We start from the raw sequence: 16083 nt of genomic DNA, 5'->3' as shown, positions 1-16083 counted from the left end.
AATTTGCCATTAACAACCCAAGTCTTGGGACTGGATCAGTGCTCTTGGGAAGTGTTATAGAAAAGACAGGCACATGTCTGCCAAGTGAATTTATATACATTGCTTATATTCATTGACAGAGGCTAACCTTGCCTTACCACACACGTTAGGTCATCATAGTCATTGGCTTGTTGTTCATGCATAGTTTTACATCCCCTCTTATTACTCTGTCCTTCAACCCAAACATGATTTTGTTATTCAAAGTTATCAATTCTAAAGCCACATAAGAACATATTTTGTTTTAACAACTGCTTTCTAGAGTATTTTTAATTAGTGGTTAAAGGCCTGAAGCCCACTATAATTAATTAAAGGACATTTTAAGATTTCCGACTCTAGGGGTTTTGTTTATTTGGGAGGGTGTTGCTTTTGTTTTGGACAAAAAGGTCTGGGACCCCCTATACCGAGGACAAACTTAGTCAAATAACCTGTTCTATGGGACGGTGCCCACTCGTGAGGGTCTAGAACCATGTTGTCGCTCACTGTGCCTGTCTCCCACCCACAAGCGCAGTCCAGCACCAAAATGCTAGGCAATTCTTCTGTGAACAAGAGTACCAACAGCAACCCCAAACACGTGTTTCGGCCTATTCGGGCCTCATCAGTGAGGTGAAGATGTGTCTCGCTAAGCACAGTGAGCAAGGGGTCTACATCTGGATTACCCTGGATTCCTAAAAATGCACAAAATGTCTGGGAAGACCCTCTACCAAGAACAAACATGCCCAAATAACCTGTTCTATGGGAAGGTGCCCACTCTGGAGGGTCTAAAACCATGTTTTAGCTCACTGTATCTTTTATTATTTATTTTCTGAATTGAATTGTAATGAAGTTTGGTTATGGCTGGCTAACCAAAATATGAATACATTGGTATTCTGATGACAGAAATGTTTTTTCTGGCTGTACATAGCACTACTAAACATTGATAGGTCAGCAAAGATGGGAGAATGCATGGTTTCAAATTGGAATGGTAAGCATGACCTGGTTTACTTGTTTTTCCACAGGAATTCCAGAAAACACTTGGAGCGAAACATTCTGTGTATGACACTACCATCAGAAGTGGGCGTTCCCTGAAAGAGAAGGCCTCACTTGCAGATGATAGTCAGAAGCTGGACCATATGCTGAGTGAGATCAGAGACAAGTGGGATACTGTTTGTGGAAAATCAGTGGAAAGGTAAACCTAGATCTTTGCTTTCTCCCTGTAAGTGCAGCAAATAAATGTAAGCTATGTAGCAAAACAGCAGCAATTAGGAGAGTCTTTACAACTGTAGGGAAACAGGGAAACCGAGTATCCTCGTCCTGAGAATTGGCCCCCAAGCACTGATGCATCAGGGCTTTTATAGGGTTTTACACAATGGGACTCGTACATAAGGCAGTAAGATACATTTAGTCAGTGACATTTAAAGATTGCTCTTCATAATGGAACATCCACTGGTCTTGGATTCCGGGTGGCTAGCACATCTTTCTCTTATACCATTCCATCTTCCTCCCATGTGATGCTTCCCACCCTGCGGAGAATGCCTCCACCATACATAATCAGGCAGTGCCTAGTAACTAGTCTCTCTCGTGATATTCCCTCCCATTCATTGTAAGGTGGAACTGAGCCTCGCTTTTATATGCGATTGTCAATTATCATGGGTCACTCAGTGTGCCTGTGTGCCAGTCTGGGGTTAACGTCACAGCCACACAGTCCTTTGATCTTCCAATTCATACCAACCTTTCTTGGCTGCTTGCAACTCAACCGCATCATATCTGTAAACATGGCTATGGAGCACCCTGATCAATACAAGTTGCATGCTCAGTGCTCTTAGGAAAATAACAAATGTTTACAGCACCTACAAAATGTTTACAGCACCTACATGCCCAGCTAACTGTTAGTTATTGATATTGATATTTTATTTGTATCGCGCTCGTACACAAGTGTTTCAGAGGTACGATTGTAACCTTAGTTTCTAAGTCTACCTCACTTGTGAGAACCCCAGAACTTTTTGCTGGACTGGTATATTATTTTTCCATATTGAGTGGGATCCTTTTTCCACATTCAGAGAGCCTTTTACTCTTTTTATGGGTATCATTCTTAAGACTCTCCACAATGTCCTTTTAATTTTATCCTCTTTGACAACCTTTGGTATATACCTTTGTATTGTTACAGGGTTGCCCTTTGGGCTCCCCTTTTACTTTCTCTGGCTAAGCTTGCGAGAACTACAGTTCCCAAGGGTAGAAAGGATATTTCTATCCCCTCAACATTGTGTTAGGTGAAACCAGCACACCCCACCTTATGTGGAGTGCCAGGAAGATACAATGTATCCCCCTTTCTCACTAGCACTGTAACAATTCTGTTAGAGGGACAAACTTAGCTCAAATGGCTGGTGGCAGTGAACCTTTTTACAAATTTGGTGCACCTTTACCGCAGGCTGTTTTCACCAAAATGGCCCCTGTCTTTTTTTGCCATTATTGCATTCCATGTCCTTTCTTGGATCAGAGTTGGAAAGTCCTTTGTGTGATTTCTTTCTTCGACGGGAGACCTCGGTCAAGCCCGCCCAAGCTCCAGAGTGTCTGTGAAGGCAGGAAGCAAGGGAGGAGTCCAAAACTCTGCGCCCCTTTATCCTCCAAACTGCCAACCCCCAAGTTTGAATGTTGTACATCTGTTTGATTGGCTGGGATCCTGCATAAAAGACTGATACTGGAAGCTGAAGAGGTAGTCGACCACTGGACCTGAATCCGAAGACGAAGATGAGGAAACAGCAGCTGAGATGATTTCCAGTGACCAGAGAGCCTGCTGTGCACCCAGAGCCTGCAGTTCCTCTTCCTTCCAACCGACCTGGGGACTACGAAAACGATGGCCCTGACTCAGAGTCTGGTGGATCCACTAGACACAAGAAGATCTGCATTTTGAGCCATCCAACGTCATGATGCGACATTGCAGGGCTGCAATACCCCAATACCCTGGGACCTAAAGCCATTGTTCAGTGCATGGTCTTCCGAATTCCAAACCTAGCTGAAACTTTGGTTTGCATCCTGCTGGATCTCCAGAGACATGATTTCAATCCTTGAAGTTCCCTCACCAGAGTGCTGGACCAGATTAGCGATGTAAATCCAATCAGCAATATTCAATCTTCTTCTGGCTCTTTAAAAGAGTGCCGAAACCACAAAGCCGCATCCAGCCGTGAAGAAACTCTTGCCTGGAGCCTTCCCTGTGGATCCTTGCTGCAAAACTCCTTCCAAAGTCCTGTCTTCCATCTTCATGACAAAGGAATCCATTGACTGGGTTTTGGCTACATATCCTGAAGTCTCCCCCGCTGCAACTCTTCTTCTGTGCTGAGGTGCTGTGTTGGTTGGGGGATTTACTTACCTTAAGCCTTTGTGATTTCTGTAAAGATGCAGGGTGTTTCTTGTGATTGTGAGTCCTCTCATCCTGTTCACCGAGGCCCACTGCTGGAATCCTCCTAGGGTGTCTTCTCAGTAGGCCCTGGACCCTAATTAACTCTAAAGGGAACTACTTACTTATCTGAACAGTCTTCCACAGCAACTCTGATTTTCTCTGCAACTTAACCCTATCTCACCCTGCCTACAGCTGGCACCCAAACCTCATTAGTGAGGTGAAGCTGTGTCTCTCTAAGCACAGTGAGCAAGGGACCTACATCTGGATTAGCCTGGATTCCTAAAAATGCATATACTCATTCAATAGACTAGGGAAGGACTGGATAAGTATAGGATTCTGTCTTGAAAAGTACAACAGGTGTTTGAAAATTATTTACTTGTGAGTTAGTTGGTAACTGTAACTCTGAGAGTGAGGCATTACAAAGGTTCTTACCTTGAATGTGTGTTGTGCCATCCTGAAAAGTATATGTGAGGTCATTTTACTCACCTGTGAATTGGCTGTGCCTCTGCCCAATAGTAATGCTGTTGGCTTCACTTAACCATTTCTTTCAAAATATTAGTGTGTAAGTTCATCTTCTGGGTTTTGCTTTCCCTGGTCTGTTTTATACAGATGCTAAAGCAGTCTTGGGTTTATACCTACCTTTAAGTTGCTGATAGATATGGGTTTTACTTACCTTTGCCTTCCTTGGGCCATCCCAAAATAAGTTAGAACGTTACTGCTTACATTAGTCTTTGTCCCACTGACCTGAAAAGCAACTGTGGAAGTCTATTACAACATTTGGTTTTACCTACCTAGAATAACTGTGTGCCATTCTTAAAAAGTGGTCTGTGTCTTTAGCTGACCTTGGTCTGCCTGGTAAAATCCTAAATTAGTGTAAAGAGCTCTTGCTTACCTTCATCTGTGCTCCACTGAGATGAAAAGAAACTGTAATTGTATATTACACCAAAAGGTTTTACTCACTTAGTATTAACTGTGTGTTATCCCGAATATGGTTATAGGTTTCTACTGTTCCTTGAATGAGTGTTCCACTTTTCAGAAAAGCATACTTGCAGGTTGGTATACTAAGTGATTTCTTTGCTGAGGGTCACTGCATAACTGACAAGGTCTACTACCCTTGTATTACGAAAAGTAATCAGAACGTAACTTATGGTTTCACTCCCCATGAATAGGTGTGGCCTTTACTAAATGTGCATGATAAGGTCTGACTTCCCTAGAATTATTGTTAGGTATTCTGAAGAAGGTTTATACTTTGGTCTATTTACCTTCAAGCATTGTGTTAATGTGTGTATGACTCTATGACAAAGTACTAACCCAAGACTTAACTTGGTTTAACTTGTATTTATAATAAACCTTTATTGTTTATAATACTTAATGGTTGTCAGTGTTTCAGTTGAACCCTTGGTATAGTACATGTTCCTTGTACCTTCCTACAGCCCTCTCTCCATCCTAAAATAAGTCTGGCTGCTCTGTCTAGGCTACCGTATACTCAGGTGGTACAGCCTTATTCTAAGAGTGGAGTCTTGTACTACGTCAGTTGAATGGTTTTACTAAGCCCTTAGTTGGACTTCAGAAAAACTGTCCCAACACTAACTATAACGTGTCTATACCATCCCAATATTGCAATCCCCCGGTGTGAAGTAATTCTCTTAGCCACAATCCTTCGATAATGATTGCCCTTGTGCTGAAAGATACTAAACAGCAACTTTCCCAAATCCTGTTAATTTCATCCTGTCTGCGCTGCCAAAAATGTCCTTTAAACTACGTTTTACAATGCTCCTAGTTGAACTCATGAATTTAAACACTGAGTCAGCTCCTAAGCTGACTCACAGTGACTTCAGAGTAACATGTCTGGCATTCGTCTTCCAGTCTTTAAAATGATGCTGCTTTTTTGTTGAAAGCCATAAAACCAGAAATCATTATTTCATTGCCACCGTAGTAGAAAAAGAGATGCATTCCCAGACAGAGTTAAGAACATATCTTGTTAGAAAAAGATGACATAGGTCAAGATGGTGTCCTGCAGACAGTCCCTTCCACTGGCCTAAGGTGGGGGCACAATTGTTTGGAGTCATTTTTCAAGACTAAGATCTATACCAGACTTTGGCACACATGTTCTAAAGATGAATTTAGGCATAAGGTGTAATCTATCCATATTTCTCTTAAGTTTTCCTTAAAGAAATCAACATCAACGTGCAAGTGTTAATCAAAATGTGTATACATATTTAAATTAATGTATCTAAAATGGAGGACCCTCTGACTGTATTTTTCCCTTTCTTCAGACACTGTCCCTAGAAGCCCTCTCTCACAGACTGGGGAGTCCCACACAGCCATGTTACCCACAGCCCAGCTATTCTCCTGCCTCTGCCCCCCCTATACTGATTAAAGGAGCTGGTAACCATATATTTTTGTCGATTGGCCTCCATTGCTGTCCTTGAGTCACATATCATGTAAGCCCTACATATACCTCTCTACTAGCCATGTTGAGGAAAGCAACATACTGGTCAAGCCACAGATATATTTTAAAGAAAATAATGTTTATTGTTAGCAAGCACACTATGCACTACAAGTAGATAAGACGATCATGAAATATATATCTACTACAGTATTGACAAGGACCTAGCCTGCTTGCATCAACAGGCTTCTTCTTCCTACCCCTGATCTCAAAATCAACACTCGCCCTTTATTTGCATCCTAACTATTCCTCTGATGAGCATTCTCTGAGAGCCATCTCACTCCCACTGTCTCTTCAAGGTACACTGCCGCTCCGAAGCTGAAATGGAAATGTACCATGCCAGTTCTGATCTTTAATAATGATATTCAAATGTAAAGTTCTACCCAGCATGGGGACCATGAGCTCATCTACGGAGAGAGCCTCAGAATGCTAATATTCAGTTATGTTTTATATATTTATAATTTTCAATGTGCCATGGTATGATATGATGTGGCATATATAATGGGCCTGTACATAAGTGTTTCTAGGCGCGACAAGACAAGGGAGGGGGAAACAAAGGGAGGACAATATAACAATCTTACTAGGCCTTGTGTCATTCAGATTGTGCAAGTGCGGGGAAGAAGGAAGGGGAGAAGTGCCAGGGGGGAGGGCAGGGGGGAACTGCAGTTAACTCACAAGTGCAGCCAGCATGTGGCTTACACCTGCAGAGCTAAGGGGCTGTAGGGTTGCAGATACAGACCCTTAAGTGCTGGGGAGCCCAGAGGCAGTGTGAGGGCAACTGGACATGCAGGAGCCTCGGCCTGAGTTCAGAGGGTGACCAGTGCGCGAAGCAGTCAGTTGCATCAGCAGGGGAGAGGAAGAGAGAAAGTGGAAGCAAAAAGGAAGGTCTTGAGTTGCTTCCGAAACGGGAGGTGGTTCTGCTCATGTTTGAGAGAGGCGGGGAGGCTGTTCCAGAGGGAGGTCCCAGCCGAGGAGATAGATCTGCCCCCAGCCCTCTGCTTGGAGAAGCGTCTGACCCTGTGAGTTTGAGGTGGAGAGCTCGAGAAGGAAGATGTTTTTTAAAGAGGAAGTTGAAGGTAGAGCGGTCCCAGGCCCCAGAAAACCTTGTGGATGATGCACGTTGTCTTGAACTTGATCCTTGCAGCCAAGGTGAGCCAGTGAAGAGATTTCAGAGCTGGCGAGATACCATCCCTGGGCTTGAGGCCAAGGACAAGTCTTGTAGTCCTTTTCTGGATAATTTGTGAAGGTCAAGGAGTAGAGGCAGGAAGATTTAGAAAGAGGCTGTTGCAATAATCCAGCCTAGAGAGGACCAGAGCTTTGGAGACTGAGCTTCTGGGGGAATGTGAGAAAAGGAGGAATACCTCTGAGGAGGTGCAGCTGATAGTTTGACTTCTTAGAGACATCAGAGATGTGATGAAAGAAGGAGAGGGCGGAGTCAAAGAGGACACCAAGGTTCTTAGCCTCACAAGAAGGAGCAGGAAGAGTGCCCAGAGTGGGCTGCCAAAGAGAGAAAGGAAAGGAGGGAGCGGGTGTCCCAAAGAGGAGGATCTCAGTCTTACTGGCATTAAGCAGAGATCATTGGTGACACACCATTCCTGAACTGTGGCCAGTCAGTCTGGTATGAGAGAAGAAGCAGAGGTGGCTGAGAGGAGCCTAAAAGAGAGCTGATTGTTGTCTGCATTACATTGAAAATTGAAGCAGAAAGTAGCGATGCAGTGGGCAAGAGGTGCCAGGTAATGGTTGAAGAGCCAGGGAGAGAGGGCAGACCCCTGGGGAACACCACAAGCACAGCGAGAGATAGAAAAGAGGAAAGACACCGGTTAGACCTGAGCAGGTCGGTCGGTGAGAAAGGAGGTCAACCAGGCCAGGGCCTAATCAATAACCAAGGTTGTCGTGGAGGCGATTGATCAGGATGGCATGGTTGACCGTGTCTAAAGCAGAGGATAGATCGAGGAGGATGAGGACAGAAGGGAGATTAGAGTTAAGCATCAGCAAATGAGTTTCTCCTGGGTGCCAGCATACAGTTGTCATCTCACCGTGAAAAGCAGCGCTTTGTCCACGCATAACCTGGTGGTAACTCTTACGTTGTAGTGTATTCTTAGAATTTTGACCGTGGTTGACAGGTTGTGTTTTTATTTTTATCAGACAGAACAAACTGGAGGAGGCTCTGCTGTTTTCAGGACAGTTTACTGACGCCCTGCAAGCGCTCATTGACTGGCTGTACAGGGTGGAGCCCCAGCTCGCAGAAGACCAGCCTGTGCACGGAGACATGGACCTAGTGATGAACCTGATCGACAATCACAAAGTAATCCAGAGAAAGAAATCTCATACCTGTCTGGTGTCCTGATATTTAAATGTCTGCTTATTTAAGTGCTGTAACTTGTTAAAAAACAATTTCTTAACACATCATACTATTTACTGCATGCTATGTGACAGGGCGCATAATTATGTTTCTAAATGCTAAGTCTACCCAGAAATAAAAGCAAATTATTGAGGCATAAAAGTGCACATGCACATTTCGATATCACTCTATCGTGTATGTATAGTCTGTATCTCGACAAGAATTAAAGAACACTAGAAACAAACGGGCTTACGTCGCCACGGAGCTATGCAAGCAATGGAATTCCAGCGGGCAGCTGGCACGGCACATGCAAGTATTGCATGAAAGCGGAGTTCAGGCCACGAACCCACTGTAACATGTGTCTTAAAAATGCGATTGACACCCAAAACAAAAAAACAATGTTCCAAACACACAACAAATTGGCTGCGTTTTCTTACACCCATATTTTGCAAAGTAGACAGTTTTCCTTTATTCTTTTAGAACGCGAAGATAAAGGCCTTCACACAGGCTGGACTGGAAAAACATTACACGGGTATAAAAGGAATGGATCAGAGTTTCAGTTTGAATTAATTTTAGCATTTACAGAAAAAGACTTTTACTTCTTGAGTTGTGAAGCCCATGTTAAGCCTTCACATATCTCGCGGAATGTTCCTGGGAGCAAGAATGGGGCACTGTGTTGGCAGTGCATGCTCATTTTAAATATTGCGTACTTCTTGCATCTAACCGAGGCTTTGGTAGATGATTCCTTTTTCAGGGCGGACAAGGATATACATTACTAAAGTATATGGATCAGAAACTAAGATCCTGTAAAAATCCAGTGACTGTTTGTTGCTCAAGCTGTTCTTTTTTGGTGTGACTGGTGGGCAGCTGCTCTCTGATCCTCATCGTAATGTGCTGATTTATCATGATAGACAGAGCTGATAGTTACAACAATCCTTTCTTGCTTGCTTTCAGAGTTCTAACATCCTTACCAGAACAGATCCCCCTCAAGATTAAAAAAACAACAAAATATAAAAAGCTTCCTTTTATTTAAAAAAAGAAAAGTGTGTTTTATTTTGGAGCACTGTCTCCCCCTCACCAAGGCAAGAAAAACTGAAGAAGGGTCATGTAGCAGTGATTGCGTAAGACTGTGCGTGGGTCTTTTTCTTTAAAGTGTTTTATAAAAAGATGTTTTTCCCCCTTAGTTGCCTTTAGTGAGGGCGGTGATGACAGGGTGTTAGATTAAAACATTTCGCCCCTGGAATGTACCTTTCTGAACTGGTCATTATTAGACCGATAAACACCTAATGTCAGCCAAAATTGCTTAACCATTTCTTCTCCATTGTGATGGCTCTATAGTTTACAGCTAATGCTCCACTCTCCATGCAAGCCTCTCTGCTGTTTGACTACTATGGCGGTGCCGGTGACTGGCACAGTATAGAAAACTCTTTTTACATTAAATAACATATAGCTGATGCCTGTCGTAATGCAATATCTTTTTTGGCCGTCTTTTATTTCTTCTGGAGGCCTTGTTACTTAGTGTGTAGTTGCAGTATTATGAGCATGTACATTTCAACTTAGCCTGGTCCAATTAAAACCACCTTGGTGATTGTAAAATGCTAGACGCTCTGCCTTGTTTTGCAGATTATAGAGTAGAGTTCAGACCGATAGTGTAACAGAGTGTGTTGTGCGGAATGTGTGCACAGCTGGAAGAGGAGTGTACATGTCTCATAACTGATTTCCTTAAGGTGTATTTGTTTCTGCTCCGCAGGGCTTCCAGAAGGAGCTGGGGAAGAGGACGAGTGGAGTGCAGGCTCTGAAGCGCTCATCCCGGGAACTGATCGAGAGCAGCCGAGATGACTCCTCCTGGGTGAAGGTCCAGATGCAGGAGCTCAGCACTCGCTGGGAAACGGTGTGCGCCTTGTCCGTGTCCAAGCAAACGCGGCTGGAGCAAGCCCTCCGCCAGGCAAGTACCACAGAGGATCAGAATGAGGAGTCAGGGGGGACAGAAAAGCACGACCAGTCAGTTTGCAGCACGGGGATGCTCCGCATGCATGCATTCACTAGACATCCATTCAAAGGTTTCAAGTCTCTGCTAGCACACTTCTTTCAGGCTGCACCGCACACCTGCTGCTGATTTCCCCCATATGCAGTTAATGTAGGGTGACCAGATTTAAAAAGTCAAAACCGGGACAGGGCAACTAACATAAAAGTAGCACTAACTCTTGAAAGTGGCTGTGAAGGCACTACACTTCAGTAGAGGTTGGAGGAGAAGGGGGTTTAAGTGTTACTGTTCAAATAAACACATATTATAATTTATTTATCACAAAGTAACACCATCTTAAGTTGTAAAATGCAGCATTTCTTCTGTGTGAGATTGTGCATTCATTACAGTGACCAGACCTCCAGTTTCCCAGGACAGTCCGGGGTGATTGGGGTCCCCGGAGTTTTTTCATTTTAGCATCCGGGGTTTGAATGATTGGGTGGCTATGGTCATTAAAATCATAATTATTTTTCACAACACTTTTAGAATTCTGAAGTTGGAGGATTGGCTCGAACCCCCAATCTTTCAGGTACAAGTCAGAACACTTACTGATTATGCCACAGCAATTGGCTGCGAAATGATTGTACAGCAAGTCATGTAATATCAATTAGAGCAAATGCTTGTTTTGAAGTAACATGCCAAGATGTACAGACAAAACTGCATAAATTAGATCATATACAGTTTATAGAAAGGAGAAGTGTTGGAATTATGATTGGATGGTGGTTGTCGGGGCGTGTTGGGGGAGGGGCGGTAATTGGTGGGCTGCGATGGGGTAGTCCTTCTTTTATGTTGTTGGTTGTCCCGGTTTTCCGTTTTGGAAATCTGGTCACCCAAATATTCATGCCTGTCGGCTATAAAGACTGACTTCCAAAAACCGGCACCACTGCATTTTCCAATGGAAACATAATCTTGTGAAAGGGGGACAGAGCACCAAAAACGGGGACAGTCCCGGCAAAACCGGGACGTCTGGTCACCCTAAGTTAATGCTCAAAGGATGCGTTAGAAATACAGAGGTTCCTTCCATGCCTCTAACGGCTGCTTACATCATTATACTGTGTGGGGAATCATTGGGACCTTTTTAAATGGATGGTGGTTTTAATAGCACAGGAATGTCTCACGTAGTGGTTATACTCTGTGCCATTTGTACCGTTCCTACTTTCCAAAGAAGAGAAGACGCCAGGTCTTTGTCTCCCAAAAGCCCTTGGTAACACCCCCTTCTATTGCAGGCAGAGGAGTTCCACTCCGCCGTACACGATCTGCTGGAGTGGCTGGCCGAGGCAGAGCAGGCCCTGCGCTTCCATGGCCTGCTCCCGGACGACGAAGAGGCTCTGCGCGCCCTGATTGATCAGCACAAAGTAAGTGAGCTTATGATGCCCTTTCTGGTTGGATCTATGTGATTATTGCGACACCTGAAAATGCCGACTTTTTTTTTAAACCCCTTTACATATGTATAATTTGTGGGGGGGAGACCCCTCGCTCCCTCCCTATATTAATATTATATTCGACCCCCCCCCACCACATATATATATGTGGTGCATTTTCGGCCGTCATAAGTTTTAGGGCGACATTTAACAAGGAAAAGATCATGCCAACAAAGCTGAGCCTGGCTGTTAGCATCACGCTTTTCATAAGGCAGAAAATAGGTTCCTAGTGGAATGAATGATTCAGCTCTGCTCTTTATACCGCGCTGAGACAAAAGAGAGATCACTCCCTTCATTTGAAGGACGCTGATTTCATTTGGACCCTGGCATCTGTGTGTGATTGTTAGCTCTGTCCAATTAGTAAGATAGCTCAATGGGTTAGTTACCTTGTTGCAATCGTGTTTCAGAGTGGTTTGCACAAATAGGGAAAAAAGACCGAATGCACTGTGCATTCGGCCTGGTTGAAAAGACTGAATGCCAAAATATCAAACAACCCTAGTTTGGTATTATGGGCTTCGGTGTCGCAAGTGGCATTCACAATTTTGTACTTCGATCTTTTGGTACTCAATCTTTTAACGTACATCCGTGTCAGAGCTGTCATGCATGGGGAGGTCATCCAGTCCTGTTTTTTTATCTTTGTTTTCTGGGACTTGATTTTGAAATGGAAAATAGCCGGAACTACAACTCCAAAATGCGGCCACATTATCCATTTTGTACAGAATACAACCTGGCGTGGATGACCCACTCATGCATGGCATGGACAACCTGTGAGCCCTGATAATGTGGTCACAGGTCTGAATCTCGTATAAACTGTCAATGAGATGTTCTTCCACAAATACAATGAATGCAAAGTCTGTTCAGCAATCATATTTACTCTCTAAAATTGTGAGAATGAACAAAGCCCAATCGCCTGTTCTGGGTGGTGCCCCCTCATGGGAGTCTACAGTCGCCTATAAGTTCGGAATGCCCGGACAGTGAAGCTGGAAATACCAGGCATTTCTCCTCTGAGCAAGAGAACCAACTGTGTAATTGTAGACCCGCCTGAGTGGGCATCATCTATAGAACAGAATAGTGGCCATGTTCGGGCTCCCACATTATTGACACACATGTATTGGAAACTCAGGAAGCAGCACAGCTGTTGATGTAATCATTATGATCACTGTTGTGCTTATTATTGTTATCTTTCATTTAGTTGCTTGAGTGGCTATCATCTCGCCTGTATTGGCTAGTATCCATTAGTTCAGTGCATAAGGCATTACTATTGTCAGATAGTTGAGGCTGAACAGTTTAATGTGATACTGAACCGGCGTCATTGCAGCTTAAACTGTCTCTAAAATGCCAATACTCAGTTTGACAGCATTGGCATACATTTTTATTTAGTAATTGATGGATGGATATATAAAAGTAGCGGCTCAACCAGTAAGCTATTTTCAAAGCGTAATGACCCCACTCTGCAGTTGTTTAGGAAGTGGCACACACGTGAGTGCCACAGAGTCTGCGCGGTGGGTTGGCACGTCTGTTGTAGAAATCTATGTGCAGCTGTTGCTAGGACCAAGTTCAATTGGCCTTCCAGCTTTTCAGGGCTAGTTCAAAGAGTAATTTATTTCTTTTATTTGTGTAGCTCCAAGAGTACTAGACGGTGGCAGTAAATGAAAGAAGAGACACTGGAATAGGGCTGTGGGTAGAGCTCCAGTGTACATTATATTCTAACAAGAGGCAGAACAAGCCAGGAGAAGGGTTTAGGAGCTGATGGGGCTAATGCGAGCATTTTGGTAAGAGTCAGCATTTGATAAGGACCGACACTGGTACGTGGCAGGGGTAGATATTGGCATCAATCTATATCCCAATATTCAAGAATTGAACCCCTGTGGACTGATTTAAAGGGTGTGTAATTTTAGGAATCTGGCAAGTGATCTGATAAAAACAAACATGTCTTGCAGTAGCAGTAAATGTGTGCCTTTTATCAACCAGCGCTCATGTAAATGTTTCAATCATGGTTTTTCCTAGAAAATGGTTTAAAGCAGTGCCTGGACTGGCAGCGGAATTCAATGTTGTGTAAAGTTAGTCTCTGTGATGTCATCAGGGGATCTGCTTCTCCTGTGGCTTTGGTGCACCTATACCATTGGGCGTGGAGATGTGGGACTGTAGGAAGTTTTGTAAGAGAGAAAAGGTCTCATGAGCGCGCAGAGATTTGTGGATATGTTGTGCGCAAAGGGAACACTCATAGTTTGGGGAGATGGGAATGTGCAAGGGTGTGCTTTAGGAAGAGTTGCCAGATGGTTAAGGATTACAACTTGAAAGACATGTTTGGTGCTGGGGTGCATTCACAAAGATAAGTGGAAGAAGTCTAGTTACATTTCAGGTGCCATTAAGATTAAAACAGTTCTGAGGGCTGTTTGCGAAAGGATGGAGACATGTGGTATTAATGTGGTATGTACAAATGTAAGTTTTTGCTATAAGAGGATGTGGTGTTCCCAGTAACACATAGTGATACAAGTGATCATAGTTTAGATAGAAAAAAGGAAATTATAAAAATGTTTCTTTTGCAGCACGTTCACCAAAGCCCTAATCATAGAACTTTTTTGTATAAAATAATTATTACCTGATCGAAACTGGTACTCATTTCTAGACCTCGGAAGGATTAACATCTGCCAGTATTCGAATCTGCAAACTGCTTATAACACACAGATTTCAGCAGCAGGTGCTTAATCCACGTAGCTACCTGCACATTCAAGTTATACACTAGCAGGCCACCTCCAATTGAGCTTCCATTAAGGCTATCTCAATGAGTATTCATACATAACCTCACTTAAGCACTGAGTGCAATGCTATATAGCTATATTGTTATATTCCAGACAGCACAGGGCTGAAACACCATGATCCGTTATGTGCTAGATGTTCTATCAAACTCTACACTCCAGATAATTGTACCTCTCTGTATGCTTGTTACCACCAAGGGAGGCATATCTCAAAGAGGAACATTGGTAATTTAACACATGACCAACAGAAACTTCACTTCATGCATCAATTTGTTCAGCATCAAAATAGAATGAGCAAGACACCCTGCAACCTAAGAAACCAACAGACCCAACAAACAGCGAGAGCAAATATGGGACCTAGAAGATGCACGAGACATAAGTGATGTGGAATATTGTGCGTTCTAATAGCTTAAGACAGACAGGAGATTTGGCTGATTGTGAGGCCTTAAAAGCTCAAGAGACCTAAAATACGTAGTAGACTTCGCAGTCTAATCATTTAAGAGACCTAGGAAACAGTCGGATAAAATAAATGCTAATTTTGAAAAAGTTATATCTCACGTTTGAAAAATTATTTATACGACTTTCTTTTTGGTGGAATAATGCAGCCCTTTGTAATGTTTATTTTTATTTTTCCATCTTCTTTCCGGGATATATAAGGCATTCGTTTTGTAACTGTGGAACTCATTTTGAAATTGGAGCAACGGCACCCTTTGAAATATGGGACATAAACTAATTTATTTATTTATTTATATAGCGTGCAAGCAGCCCAAGGGCATTAAGGCGCTGTTGCTTGCATGAACTTAGTTACACAGGTACAGGCATGGTAGCGGTCGTTGATACATTATGAATACTACAAAACATCATACTGTTGTTGCAGACATTGCACTTGGTCATTGTGTTACAACTTGTGCAGTGGGTCATGTGCTGAGTATTCATATTAATGTGAGGGGCCTTATGTGAAGAGGGTGGTTTTCATAGCTTTGCGGAAGGTGGTGAGGGAGGCCTCACCTCGGATCGTGGGTGGTAGGGCATTCCAGTGAGTGGGTGCGAGATAGGGGAAACTGGATCTGCCCGCTCTGGCTTTTTTTACTAGTGGCACAGAGAGCATGTTTGTATACGGTGATCTGGTTGGCCTGGTAGTGGAGACGGGGTGGATTCTTTTTGAGAGGTAGGCAGGAGCAGTGAGGTGAATGCACTTGTGGGTCAGTGTCAGAGCTTTGAAGACGGTCCTTTCCTTTATTGGGAGCCAGTGGGCTAGTTTCCTGTCCTCAGAAATGTGTTCTCTTTTGGCAATGCCTTGGGCTGCCCGGAGAGCACTGTTCTGTATGACTTGTAGCCTCTCTAGGTTTTTATTGGAGGTTCCTAGAAAGAGTTGAAAGCAAGCGTCCCCAAAAGGCATTACCCTCCCCACAATGAGAGGCAGTAAAGGACACACCCCAGGATGGAATGAAACCAAGACCAAGTGCGGGTAAATGCAAAAGGCTTTTTATCTAATCAAATAGGGCATGCAAAGGACTCTGCAAGCTCCGAGAGCGCTCTCTCTGACAATAGCAAAGACAGTCGTATTTATTACAAAACCTCGTCATGAGTCCTACACACTATAGGGGCACATACTCTTGGGGATTGGGTGGCGTCGACTAACTATAGGTGCAGCAGTGATGAGCAGCTCCAGGATTGG

General features: G+C 43.6%; 1 protein-coding gene across 19 annotated transcripts in view; it reads left to right on the top strand.

Moving 5' to 3' along the window:
- DST (dystonin) overlaps positions 1-16083 on the top strand; it is a 2190048-nt gene that overhangs the window by 2098029 nt on the left and 75936 nt on the right. For all 19 annotated transcript variants that reach the window (XM_069606170.1, XM_069606155.1, XM_069606164.1 and 16 more), the window contains 4 exons: positions 1035-1204; positions 8007-8166; positions 9953-10151; positions 11456-11580. In XM_069606170.1, coding sequence (XP_069462271.1) covers positions 1035-1204; positions 8007-8166; positions 9953-10151; positions 11456-11580 — 654 coding nt within the window. The remainder of the gene's footprint in view (positions 1-1034; positions 1205-8006; positions 8167-9952; positions 10152-11455; positions 11581-16083) is intronic.

Source organism: Ambystoma mexicanum, chromosome 4p (assembly GCF_040938575.1).
Source record: "Ambystoma mexicanum isolate Mex_15411 chromosome 4p, UKY_AmexF1_1, whole genome shotgun sequence".
Lineage (NCBI taxonomy): Eukaryota > Metazoa > Chordata > Amphibia > Caudata > Ambystomatidae > Ambystoma > Ambystoma mexicanum.
Note: the sequence above shows the minus strand (reverse complement) of the source record. Positions and strands in the feature narration are given on the sequence as shown.